At 41.4% G+C, this 13,993-nt stretch overlaps 2 protein-coding genes across 3 annotated transcripts in view; both read left to right on the top strand.

The window, feature by feature from the left end:
- The window catches only part of LOC145450913 (sodium-coupled monocarboxylate transporter 2-like), a 44,139-nt gene extending 35,986 nt beyond the window's left edge, over positions 1–8,153 (top strand). Inside the window, exons 11-13 of one of the 2 annotated variants that reach the window (XM_080329406.1) lie at positions 7,372–7,583; positions 7,672–7,775; positions 7,851–8,153. In XM_080329406.1, the coding sequence (XP_080185532.1) occupies positions 7,372–7,583; positions 7,672–7,775; positions 7,851–8,026 (492 nt within the window). In that variant the 3' untranslated portion in view covers positions 8,027–8,153. The remainder of the gene's footprint in view (positions 1–7,371; positions 7,584–7,671; positions 7,776–7,850) is intronic. The other variant, XM_080329404.1, reaches the window with a different exon arrangement.
- Positions 1,061–7,010, top strand: LOC145449913 (sodium-coupled monocarboxylate transporter 1-like). Its single transcript, XM_080328351.1, has 8 exons — positions 1,061–1,418; positions 1,487–1,552; positions 1,712–1,831; positions 1,905–2,059; positions 5,044–5,184; positions 5,418–5,636; positions 6,692–6,804; positions 6,859–7,010. Exons 2-8 carry the CDS (start codon positions 1,496–1,498, stop codon positions 7,008–7,010), a joined length of 957 nt encoding a protein of 318 aa, XP_080184477.1. The 5' UTR covers positions 1,061–1,418; positions 1,487–1,495.
- Positions 8,154–13,993: the final 5,840 nt, after the last annotated feature.

The raw sequence follows: 13,993 nt of genomic DNA, 5'->3' as shown, positions 1-13,993 counted from the left end.
GTACATTAAACATGTTTTCACGCTTTTTGGCCACATTAAATAAAATTCTATTTGAGAGCTACATAATTAATTCGTCAGAATATTTCTTCAATGCATCACAAAATATGATACTGTTAGTGCTGTTACCCCCATTCATGTTAAATTTATGTGCTTGGTGCAGGACTAAATTTAATGTGAGCAAATCTCTACCACATTCGCAGTTGATTCAGTAGTCACAAAAAACAATGAAACAAAACAAAACGTAATACAATTAACTTCCCCGTATTGCCAATCGCAGAGGACAATTCGGAATGTCTACTTCGATCTCGAGCCAAATGCTATGAGCCCGTAGGCCTTACCCGATGGTTGTTATAACAACCTGGATTTGATCCCAAAAATAGCCACACAATTATACGGTTAATTTTTCGAGTGGTCTAATAGTGAAGGCCCAACCCTTAAGCGGACTTCGACCACTTGGGCACTTACCCATTGTTTTTCATACAGTCCTTAAAATAGAGGGGCGCCTGACTCAGATAATTTTTGAAAGGGGCGCTTTAGAAAAAAGGTTAAGAACCGCTGTTATAGGCCGTACTTATTGGAATTAATAAAATTAGGTAGTCGAATTGTGGCTGTTGTGGTAGTGTGTCGTGTGCAGGGGAGATTTAAGTTCGGATTCGAAGCCCCGCTGTGCTGAAATGCTGATTATATATCTCCAATATTAATTCGCTCATTTACAATTAAGCAATTGGTATCACATTGTTACGTTCCGACCGAACAATACGATGACACTATCTCAGACTACGCGTCTCATTTCAAACTGGTATTTGAAAGGGAATAGCAGAAGTCACATTGATTTGCAATGAATATTCAATATAAAGTTTTCGTTGAAAAATGATACTTTGCTTTTAATGAAAAACGTGTACGGATGATAGATGGAAGTTTGATCAAGCTAGAAGCTTTTTGTGTTAAGTCCCCAATTATGCAAATGTCTGGAAAATGAGTTGCAGATTTACGTTACTTTGGAGTGTCGCGTGGCACAGAATTACTGAGAACCGAAAGTCGACAAAGAAAACAGGCATCAGACTCGAAGTCACCACTCCTTATTGGTCCTATCAATATTGTAAAATCATCATCATCTACTGACATTTATTCTACGTGGAGACCCAACATAGGCGTGAAACAGCAGCATGCGGCTAGGGAGCCGCGAGTTACCAACCCTTATTCTATAGTATACGAAACATATTTTTCAGGTAGCAGTTGCTGTCTCCATATCAGTCTCCTACATTTCTGCGGTGACCGTACTCGGCGTGCCAGCGGATGTATATCTCCATGGAAACGCATTTGGCTGGCACCCGTTGGTTGTACTTATCGTTGACTTTATCGCTATCGTTTACCACATTCCGTTGTTTCATAGACTTAAGGTGCTGAGCGTATTCGAAGTAAGTATGGATGGGCCTTCCATCTAAATTATAAATCAGTTGCATTGGCATTCTCTCCTTTCTTTCAGTATCTGGAAATGCGCTTTCACAGATATGTGAGAATGATCGTATCTGGACTAGAGATATTGAGCACGGTAGGTCCACTTTCCACATTTATATGATATATTTGAGTATCTTAATGAATCGCGGGTGCTGGCCGGTACTCTCTAACTATCATCCGAGAGAAGATAATAATGTATGCACTGTTGGGGATGCTCCCTGTTGCTTTTGACAATTCAGTTTTTTGCTTTCAGACCCTCTATATGGCCGTAGCCACTTTTCTCCCTGCACTCGCCTTGTACACAGTCACGCCACTCGATCTCAGATGGACCATCGCCTTGACAAGCATAACTTGTACCATTTACACCTCATTGGTAAAATTAGAAGCCCATTGGCTATTGTGCCCGGATCTATCAGAGTCGTGCTAGTTATGTTTGATATATCCAGGGCGGTATGAAAGCTGTTATTTGGGCTGACGTAATACAGGCTTTGGTGATGATACCGGGAATGCTTGCAATGTTCATTCTCGCCCTTAGCTACCTCGGAGGATTTAGTGCGGTTGAAGACGCGGTGCAACGAGGAGGGAGGATGACTCTCTACAGGTGGTGTTTATAGAAAGCATTTTAGAAACCAACTTATACGTTGTTATACTTTTTCTATCCTTTGAAAAACCACACGATTTCTAACCTATAAGCATTGCCTTTTCAAAAGAGTCGGGAATTCATAATTTACAGAAGGATAGACAGCCCCCACCAAAAGCACTCAAATTCATGGATGCGGGACCATCACACCTGAAAATCGGAAACCTAAGGGGCGAGGTCCAATTGCCGGCATAAAGAAAATAACCATTGCGAGAAGGTTATTTTGCGCTCATGGCACATCTAGGTGGATGTTCCTCCCCAAGGAGTTTAGATATGTCACGGCCGTCTGAATAAAAAACAACTACAAATCTCAATTACGTTAATCCGGAAAGAAACTGTGAAGAAATCCGTTGTCTGCAGTTGAATCACGAGGCGGCTAGTGGGTAGGCTAATCCAAATTCACAGCACCAATGTCAATCAGCGGAGTGTTTTCCGCTCAGACTCTGGTATGCTTGATTAAAGTCTATGCAGCAGTTGTTGCATACCGTTGGTCATGGATCATCAACCGCATTAGGAGCTCTTTTATACATAAATACTTCCGGGATTAAAACTACCTATATTCAAGTCGATTATTAAATTGCCATTGCCAGCTGTTTGCACTAGTGCCGAGATGGCTTCGAAATTGCATTTGGCTATTCGTTTTCCTATGACTGATTGCGTAGCATCAATGCAACAACTTTGGTTGGTAACCAAACGGAGTAGCTACTCGCTAAATATACCCCATGGATAAATATTTCCATCCGAATGCTGGAATCCGGCTGCTGCTACTCTACATACACGCACAGCAAAACAACAACAACAGTAAGCTACACTAACTTTGTTTTAGAGCGCCAAATCATATAATGCTCCCTAGTGTCGAATCTCCAGTTCACCTTATCAGTTATCTATACTTTAAATCAGTGGTTCTCAACCGCCGGTCCACGGACCGGTGCCGGTCCGCGACGACTTTTCTGCCGGTCCGCGAGGTATATTTAGATTTTATATCTCAATTTGTATAGATACAAGATGTTGAAGGCTTGCATTGGTAAAATAAATAAAATGTAAAATTTTTACCTGATGCAGAATTTCGTGAGGTAAGATTACGCCCGGAAACATGCTCGATTTGACTCAAAGTTCAAGCTGTCTTCGATGATGACATCTGAACGACTCGCTAAGTAAGACCTGACTCGCTAAACCGCACAATCCGTACGATCATTCGTTCTCGATTCATTCATTTTGTGGGTGGCCGGTAACGCTGTAATCAGGCGTTTTCGTGCGGCGCATTGTACGCGTAGTAGGCTACGTCTGGTATATATAACACGGAGTAGTGGGAAATGAGCAAGATAGCTCGACAAGATGCTTCGTCCAACTCCAAAACGCTTCATCTCTGGATAATGTCAGAGAGAAGAATATTATTCCAGTTTGCCCGGTCGGTTAACGCATGGCCGTCGGCTCGAAATTAGCCATGTTTATCTGGGCACGTCAATTTTACCTCGACTCAGCATTCAGCCCTCAGTAGACACTACCGTAAAATCAAATGAATACCATCATAAACATATTTAATTACGAACAAAACCCTCAAAATCTCACTCTCTAGTATAGGGATGGTCAACCTGCGGCCGTAGAAGGAAATTTGTGCGGCCGTGGACACGTAATTCAATTAGCATGAGTTGGCGGCCGTAGACATGAAAATTGAATTTACGAATTGTCTTGCGAACTTTCAAGATATTTTATTTAATCTTGAAATTTTCTTCGCGCTAGTCGCGATTCAATGCGACTTCATTTTTCGATTTTAATATAGTCGTAGCGCCCGTTGCAATCTGAGCCCCCCAGTACAGATGGGAACAGCGGAGGGAAATGATGCACACCATATAAAAATAACAATTTGGAATCGTGCGCTCGTCACGAAAGAAATTTTTTTCTGTTACGTTTGGGAGATTCCAATATATTTCCACTATACCGACAATCCTGATGGGAGGTCAAGAAATAACAACACGGCCCAAAGTGACTAACAATTGGCTCACCTGAAGATGCATCATCTGCTCTAAATTTTCGAAAACACTCCCTCCATCAACTCTAACGATGAATCTGATCACTTTGGTTGAGTAAGAATAAATAATGATAATAGTAGTATGTGAAACTACGAATATTAATGACGAAATTCGTTCGTGAATCTGAAAAATTTTCGCGAATGTCGCGACCATAACCGATCCTAGTTGTTATTCATAACAGTACCACTAAGTAGCGATTTCGATGAGTAGGCCTATAGTAAGACGATGTGTAAAAGTAGATTAGTCCGGAGTTCACCAGAAATGAACATTGACATGCACAGTTTAAAATGGGTATGGTGTCCAGTTAGTTCATTGCGACTATGTCCTGGAATGCGACCGTAGGCTGTATAACTAATCGAAATGAGGCCGTGAATAGCCAAAATGTAGGCCACCCCTGCTCTAGTACCATAATTGCAGAATAACGGCTGGATACATTACATTTAGGGTTGATTTCAATTTGTTACGGTCCACCGGTCCGCCAAATGTCTTTTGAAATTTTACCGGTCCGCGAGGTGAAAAAGGCTGAGAACCACTGCTTTAAATGACACTCAAGGGGATGCTGTACTTTGGACTTAAACAGCAGGAGTCTAGAAATCGAATTCGTCCCTTGTTGATCATGTGTCGCGGGTTCGATTCCCGCGATCTGTACTCCAGAGCCCAGATACTGGCGCTGAAAACCAGTCTTGGTATCGAAACCGTCGTAATATTTCAGTCATATTATGTTGCGGATGACAGACCACTGATTCGCTCTAGCAACCCCTCGCACGGGAGAAACCAAAATATCTTCTCTGTCTCTGGTAATTATAGTTCTCTTTATGAACATGCATAGCTAGCCTACAAGCAAAAAACACCATTATTTTCAACTTTATTTCACTCGATTTGACGGATTTATTCTAATTTCGAATGTATGTACAGAACGGATCCAGATCCCAGAATAAAGTACACGGTATGGAGCATGATTTTTGGCATATCAATCAATGCATATCACGCGCTCATCTGCAGCCAAGCTTACGTGCAGAGATGGCTTTCCTGTAAGACCGTGCGCAAAGCTAGAATGTAAGTAGGTCACCCTTCGTCTGCATTAAAAGCTACGTTGCACGTTTATCTTATAGTTATACACATGTTATCTGATTGAAAATCGATAATTGATTTGTGCATCAGAGGAGTGACTTGAATCAAGCTGGAAGATCTGGGGTTCTCAAAGGTGGCATCTCAAGACATTTTTCTGATCTCATCGTATCTTATATATGGTTCAGATATTTCATCAATCGTTGTCTTTAATATTTCAGAGCTGTTGCATCGAGTTTCATCCCGTTGGCTCTGATGAACATATTCGCTATGCTGATTGGCTTGACCGTGTACGCGTATTATGAAGGATGCGATCCCTTACTTTTGAACAAAGTATCCAAAGGCGATCAAATTGTTCCGCACATGGTGGTCAACATATTCCGAAATATACCTGGCATGGCTGGACTGTTTGTTTCTGCAGCGTTTTGCGGAACCTTGAGGTAAAGAGTTCACTATTATAGCATGACACAAGCGAGTCGAAGTGATGAATTAATGACAACGCCTTTCAGCGCCAATAAGGAAGAGATATTGGGTCTAGCGCAGTCGTTTTGAACCTCTTCGTCTTCGTGGACCCTCTTTGAACCGTTACGGACCCCCGCGGACCCCCTCCAGCTCTAGATCAAATTTAGCTCAATTTTTGTGCAATCGTCATCTGTATTGTGCAAATATCAACTTAGGCTTGTGTCAAACAGCAACAAAATGACCTTTCTTAAAATGCTATCATGCTATGCAGTCTAGGTATAGAAATTGGGAGGACTCTTAGTATATTAAAGCGAATTCTGTAGGTGCATTTCTTGATATATACGGTCGTCAGTCGTGTATCACAAATCCGCGACCTCGATATGATATAAATTCAGTAGTGCCGAAAATCCCTTTCCACAAATATATGTGGTGGCGAATGTAATTATAACGCGTAACGCTTCTGACGACACATTTGGGTATGATCGCAACATATACACCACTGAACTTGTGGAACAGATCTCTTAGGAACATATAACGTTCAACCCATTCATTTCTATAGCATCTTTAAGTTATTCTGCATGGTATAGCGGTTATGTATATCACAGGAGAAAATAAACTTTTAAACAATTTTTTTCCAAAACCCGAGCAAATAATCTGTAAACCGTTGTTGCCATCACCGAAGCCATTTCAGCTAGTGACGAATAGTGATGTTGGGCACAGAGAAAAAGTTTATTTTGAACAGTACCAAAAACAATGTTTTGAAACTGAAATCAATTGCAGCATTTCAAAATGCCTTACTACAATACTACCAAACTCTAAAATCAGATCACGGGACGCGTGTCGGTGAACCCTGTTTCAAAATAACGAAAACCTCACGACAAGATGGTGAAATTATCGCATGTTACATTCGATAGTTAAATGCTTGCGTATGTTTGAAAATCTTTGAAGAGCTGCTGTCAAAGGATCAGAGAGCCGCATGCGGCTCGCGAGCAGTATTGCTATAGCTGTGTTAACGTTGTTATATTCTGTCCAGCTCCGTATCGTCAGGCATCAATGCATTATCGGCCATGGCATTTTCCGATTTCATTGGTGTATGCTGGCCGAACATATCACAGAACAGAAGTATTTGGATAAGCAAGGCGTTAAGTATGATGTCGCGGAAACAAATCCATGAATGAGTTCAAATTTCGTGTTTTTCAGCGTTCTTCTTCGGGACCTTCGTGATGATATTGGCTTACCTGATATCGTTGATGTCGTCAAATATTCTGGGTATTGGACTCTCTATTAGTGGACTTTTTGCGGGGCCTGTGGTTGCAATATTCATCATGGTACGCAATACGCATACTGCATGATTGGACGAAATTTAAACCAAGGCATGTTTCATTATGTAGTCTTTAAAAACGTTTTTAAAAAGTTCTTGAAAAATCAGGCTATTCTAAGCCCGTATTGTGTATCGCCCTTTTTAGGCCTAGTGCTCCACGACACAAATTCCATAATATTCACGGGCATTTGATTTCTTGTCCTGTATAATTGGTAATGGTTGGGTTAAGTGCACCTTCGGCCTCTCTGGCCACGCCGCCCAAATAGTCAGCCAACTTATAAAGAGTACGTTTATATCTTTAAATCTCAGTCAGATTTATTTCTACGGAAAAGCACTGTCGTTACGTAGTCATTTACTTACCGAATATCATTTGCTCGGTGTATGCATTTCAGAGTGTCCTGGTCGGGAGCTGCACAGGGTTTCTATTTATATTGTGGATCGCAATTTCTGCAATGGTAGTACCGGTTGATGAAAGCGGTTGGCAGCCGCTACCTCGATCTGTCGGCAATTGTACTTTTCCTGGAGATAAGAATAGTACATACGTAAATACCTCTACTATTGCTACATTGCTGACTACTCAATCACCACGACAAGGCGCTGAAATGTGAGATAAAATTTTGAAGCTATAGCCTCTTACCCTGAATATATATACGTAATGCTTCTTCATTAAGACATGCAATATTATTTCATAGAGGTTTTCTTGGACAGACTCTATTCGCAATATCGCCGTATTTCTATGGGCTCGTAGGAACGATATCATGCATATTTGCAACATACATTTCATCCATATTTACTGGTAGGTGAAGTGTACTGTAGGCTAATTGGAAGGTGATCTGGAACGCATGCGGTTGAACGCAGTTCGTATTCTTAGGCTTCGAAAAACCTTCTCCTCGAGCGAAACGCCTTTCGGTTCCGATTATCGGATGGAGTAATGCCTATCCTTCGTGCTTGCGACGATATTTCGACTTCGATGGCATGTTAGAGCGGAACAACGATGGTTCGGTCAAGGAGAAAACCCCACTTACAGATAAGATGTCTTCGGCTTGATGTCCAGGGTTCCTTAACCATTAATTAAGATTCATTTGGACCAAATGACAACGAATTCCATGACCCATTGCGCAATTGTAAAGGGGAATGCACAATAAATATGATGTGCTTAAAGTTGTCGGTGTGAGAAAGAATTGCGCAGCTAGGCGTTATTTACCTCAGACAGCTATCGTTCTGCAACTGCAACAAAGAGATTTTCATGGTGTGGACACAAGCAAATGACACGGTTCACTGCGATTACTCTACGTCACACTTTACCTTTGGATAAAGGCCATTTTACGATAATTTTTGACCGGCTTGCCGAGCGCAAAAATTGATAAAATTGGTATCAATTGAAAGCTAGCGCGGTACTGATTGCGCAAACATAAATTTTATTCTACTCGTGGATCTGAAACCCCCCCAAATCAACCTCGAATGTTGCATTGTAACGGAGTTTGATATTGTGACGCAACAATGCCGCCTGGTATAATACGGCACTGCTCAGGAGCTAGTCCGCACGAGAGTGAGAGTGTGAATGCTCAATCGGTGGGCAACAATGGCCAATACGCTTACGGTTTGCGCTGCTCCTCACCTGCTCCCTGACGGCATCATTGCGTCGCAAAATCAAACTCCGTTACAATGCAAGTCGAGTACAAGTCGAGTAAGCAAAAAAATTGACTCGAGTCGAATCGACTCACTTCCCGCTTTGTGCAATATAGTACAATGCTCATATCAACTGTACGCAGCTTGTAACTTACATTCTTTTTTGAAGCCATAAGCAAATGTTCCTCCTCATAACCGTTAGATATGGACTTATTGGTTCTATTTGGAATAGAACAGAATGGAGTTTGTTTGTTTTGGGGTATTCATGGTGTTTGTCGACTACTATGGTCATTTACACCAGGCCGATATTCTTCCTATTTTCCGTAACTGTCGACTTATAGCACAGCCCGCCTCTAGGCTTTTGTAAGACATCGCTGATGCGGAGGAGGTGGCGAGGAGGAGCCAAGGTAAACCTCCAACACTTAGGTGTCGGAATTCGGAAGTCGACCTCGGTCGGACTCGAACCCGCACCCATTAGTGTTGCAGCCGCGGATTAAACCACCGCGCTATCTCGCCACCCTAACAGCATGGAGTTAATGTATGTTCAGCTGCGATACCAGTCTATATTGATTCGCAAGGAAACCACCGCGATGGCTCGTACATTCGGATTTGGTACTTCCTACCAGATGCTATAAAAAGCGCATTGTGTATAGTTGCGAGGGTGAATCTCACTGAATCACATTTCTTTAGGACCGCGAAGCTCGTTCCAATAAATTCAAACAATCCAAAAAAAAAATCAGGCAATAAATCGTTAATATACAATTATACATTTTGTAAAGTGCTTTGGCGCAGAATTATTCAATTTTAAATTTGAGCCGCTCTTCGCGCGCTTTAATGTCACCATATGTTTTTTGATTTTATTGTGCCCATAACCATATCACTTCCAAAGAAAGTAGGCTACGCATATGTCTGCAGAAATAACTCTACAATGTATGTTGAGTGTACATATATTCGCAATTGTGAGAGCATGGCATGTGACCGCTGAAATACGTTAATCTAGGGGTGCGCAACCTGGTGGTGCATCGGCATTTTGGCGCTAACCATTTCCGCGCAAGCACACTCCAAGACATGAAGGTTTGGCCAATATATACGCTGCTAAATAGATCACTGGCGATAAAGCCCTGGCCCAATATGATCACCTTATGCTGGCCGGAACCTTGATATGGTTAACCACCGAATAGCCCTAATTTAAGACCCGTGCGGAACAAATGCGACCCGCGGAGGAAAATAATGTTTCCCGTGACAAGATAGCGTATAATGGTTAAGCGTCCGGCTTCCTGATCGGTAGGTCGTGGGTTCGATTCCCGGCCGGGTCAGACCAAAGACCTGATTAGTAACACTGGTATCCATGGCTTCCCTGCTAGGCGCTCATGCATTACTGGGATAACATGGAGGGGTGGTGCATGACTTAGAAAGCCGTAAAGGCTATATCTGCACTTCCTTGTCCAGCGGCATATGCACATCATGCACTCATGTTATGCATATGCGCAGATCGTGTGTAGGTGTATCATGAGTCGGTGCATATGCCGCAAAAACATCAAGGACAAAAATAAAATACGTCCTTTCCTACGTCCTTCCGTGTAGAAATGTGAATTGATAAGGAATTACCTGTATTTTTGTCTTGTACGTGTGAGCGATTCCGAAATCTTTCGAGTAGCGACAATCATTACCTGAGTCCACGAAATAACAAGTTGCTTCAAGAAAGTAATAAATATTTTGTCTATGCAATTAACATTGAAGAATGCATTTCTAAATATCCTTCCTTTCTTCATATTTTATAAGTTTTTATAACATATTTATCTAATCCTGTATAATTAAAATGTAGATAAGGCAATCGAAGTGTAGCTCTTTTATATGAATCAGCAACTAATACGGAGAGGTAACTTTCTAATTTTCTCATTACATACTATACCGGTTACAAGCACATACACACTCTCGCTACTATTAAATATTGGTGAGAAACGAAGCTTAGGAAGTAGTCAAATAGCATGTGTCTACTGTCTAGCATGGCTCACCCGCGACCTGATTTTAAATTTTGGAACAACGCATTGTGAAATGCTGAAATTGATTTCAGTTTAAGCATGTTGTTGTTGTTGTTCAAGGTAAGCTATTCTCTTGTGCCCAATATCACTATTCCTCAATATCCGATACGCATTCGGCGATGGTAATATCATTTCATGGAGGAAGAATTTGATGATATGAATAGGCATATTGCGTTGACGTGTAATTCTGCAATTGGCAAACAATTGTTGGATAATCCCGCCTGTGCGAAAAATTATCGAGACGACAGATTTCGCATACTCGGAAAGGGTCGCTCACACTTTCATTTGTGTGCCTTGGAGTCGACTTTTATCAAAATACACCAGCCAAGGCTGTGTCAACAAAAAGAGTTCCTGTACCATCTAAAAATAGTACGTTGAACGTTCTCGTATTCGACATTTCGTGCTGGTGACGTCATATTTTGTGTTACGATTGTTGATATACGCTGTTCTTTTGAATTCTCTACTAGTTGCTGACGATTACCCCTGACGAGTGTCAGCCGAAAATATTCGGGTTCATTTCAATATGAACATACTATTCATTTGAATCTTTAGGGACAAGGATTTAAATCGAATCGCGGCTTACGCAACGCTTTGCGCGACTTACCTCCAGCTAGTAATTATCACTCTGTGTACTGTACAGTCTTAATTCCATATTCGAGAGGTCTCAACTCAACAGTCATTAACTTACATGCCATCAAATTATGCGTTGGGAATTTCAAAAATTCTGGTTGCCATTTTTAATACTTGGGTTATGGAGATTAGGGGACGGGAAATTTCCACTATCATCAAAGGTTGTGCGTTTCACAAATGTTTGAGAACCACTGCCCCAGTGTGTGTCAAAACTTTTAAAGGGCCCCACGAAATGGGTGCCCCACGAAATGGGTGTACCTGTGTGTACCTGACCCCCATTTATACAATGGGCCAAGGACTAGCTATCAGTATAAATAGGCAAAATTATGTTTCGTTACAAGTTGACCGGATTTGCAACATCGTACAATGTCCATATCAACTGTACGAAGCTTGTAAATTACATTCCTTTTGCGATGTCATAAGCAAATGTTTTCCACGTAATTTAACCGTTGGTTTTCGAAAAGAACAGGATGAAGTTAGGATGTGTTAAGCTTGCTATATAATATATAATGGTTCTAGATAAACCCGTGAGATAGCTCAGACATTTTGAAAAGGTACTTCCTGCGAGATGCTTATAAATAGCGTAATGCACATAAGGGCAGGGGCGTAGCCAGCGGATCGATTTTGAGAACCACTGTGTTAAATTGTGGTGCGGTAACCTCGAGCCGTGATTGGTAATTAGTAGGGATGGTCAGAACCAATGAAAGGTTCAGGTTCGTGTGAACGCGAACCTTTTTGAAAGGTTCTGTGTGAACGCGAACGTGAATCTCATTACGTCATATTGCTAATTCTAACTCTACATTTCAGTTAAGTGATAGCATATATTAATGTAAACGATACCTAGCGACGACTCGTGCCACACTGCTGAAGTAGATATTGACGTTTTAAACGTCGCCAAATGTATCAACTGGGGTAATCAAATGATATAATATTCCCATAAAATTTTAATATCTTCCGTTGTTTTGCCAACAATTTCGACGAGGACTTGCAATGGAATATAAGCTTACGCCTCAACGGTCTAGGCCAGACCGGACAATGTATTCGGCGTCTGAGTATTGCCATTGCTACGTTGATATTGGGGAGAGTGTGTAAAACGGGGTTTTATACTTGCTACCGATATTAGCCCATTAACAAGTTATACATACAGTAGTAGCCTATACCCCAATCGCACGGATTTGGTTTTTATGATACAATTAACATATGAAATCAAGAGTGACCCCGTACGCCTGCTAGATTTTTTACGTTGGGCAATGATGTCAATTTCATCGATTGGTTGAATAAGCATCATTCGCTGAGTACCTACCTTACATGTTGTGTATTTCACTCTTGATTAGACAACCTCACGTCGATGCTATTTCAGACAGTCAATCGCAGCAGACCAGTAACCCTTTCTTGCGCGACTATGACCAGACCATAGCATGTAACTCTGCAATAGGTAAGCACCTTCTTATGCATCCAGAGTGTGCAAAATCGTATAACGATAACAGATTTTCAATTCTTGCTCGTGGTCGTAGTCTGCTCCATTTAAAGGTTCTCGAATCGACTATAATAAAACTCGAGCAACCGATTCTTTGTCGGCAAAAGGACCGACTCTATTCTCTCCGTGTATTTCATTAGTGTTGCGTCTCTGGCTATATATTATAGCTTATTTGTATTGCACTAATTGCATTTTTGCTTAACGCTCTCGTTTTGTGAAATCTCTCGTTGTTGTTGTTTTACCATTCTTACGTCACACTACCTATTTCATCTTTACATTTCGAATTGCAATCTCCGCATTATACTGACGGCCACTACCGACGAGGGTCAGTTGAAAAGCTTATAGTGAATAAATTGGGAATATGAATGTGTTGTTCGTTGCAATATTCTTGATGTTGTGTAATTGCGGGTCAAGCTCACCGCATAGAGTCACTAAATATTCGAGCCAACTTTTGTAACAAAGCAAGTACAATTTTTGAGATCGTCAACGTGCATGTTCGTTTAGTGTTGAATTTTTATGTTGCCAGCAGCTGAATTGGAATGAATTTCTACCAAAGATGTAATAATGAAGGGAAATAGCATTTTATGAAAAAGGTTCACAGTGCAGAACCTACCAAGGTTCGTTTGTGAACGTAAACCACTCAATTTCTGCGGTTCACACACAGAACGCGAACGTGAACCTCGCGTTCACACCATTCCTAGTCATTACGCTTTAAACGATTTCTGTACAGTACACCACAGGGCAATTGAAATGGTCGCATAACACTCCTAGACAGTCATGCAAATTATGGTCAATGTCTTTCCTGCATTTGATTTCTTTTCTGTTGCTTCTTAGAAGCTCATTGAAACTGCATCCTCTTCATTTTTCTTTTATATGCTCGAATTTTAGCTCCAACCCTACACATTTTAGGCTGTTGAATGAGCCGCATGAGCAGCTCAGACAGCGATGAAGAGGCCCGAGAAAGTTAAGTGTTAGATATTATTTGAATTGAATCGTGATTGAGGGACTCGCATAAGATTGTCAACTCGCGAAACTGAAGATATTATCAATCGTCAGTGACTTTATGATAGAGCAGTGGTTCCCAACCTTTTTCCACCTACGTACCATTTCGAGGTTTTATGCAGTGCTCGCGTACCACCTACTCGCGCCGAAGGCGGTCAAAGAATGTTACCACCATTTATGACGTCATAATCACGTATTTGACTTGTATGCGAGGTGTCCTAGGGCAAGTTTTTG

This window comes from Botryllus schlosseri, chromosome 11 (assembly GCF_051294905.1).
Source record: "Botryllus schlosseri isolate E-star chromosome 11, Bs_hap1, whole genome shotgun sequence".
In the NCBI taxonomy this organism is placed as follows: Eukaryota; Metazoa; Chordata; class Ascidiacea; order Stolidobranchia; family Styelidae; genus Botryllus; species Botryllus schlosseri.
The sequence above is the reverse complement of the archived record's forward strand: the minus strand, read 5'-3'. Positions and strand labels throughout refer to the sequence as shown.

Excerpts from the sequence above, each read along its gene's own strand:
- LOC145449913 (XM_080328351.1), top strand. The coding sequence starts at position 1,496 with ATGCGCTTTCACAGATATGTGAGAATGATCGTATCTGGACTAGAGATA. Across the intron at positions 1,553-1,711 it reads GACTAGAGATATTGAGCACG|ACCCTCTATATGGCCGTAGC; the intron begins GTAGGTCCACTT and ends TTTTGCTTTCAG. Across the intron at positions 5,637-6,691 it reads GCGTTTTGCGGAACCTTGAG|CTCCGTATCGTCAGGCATCA; the intron begins GTAAAGAGTTCA and ends TATTCTGTCCAG.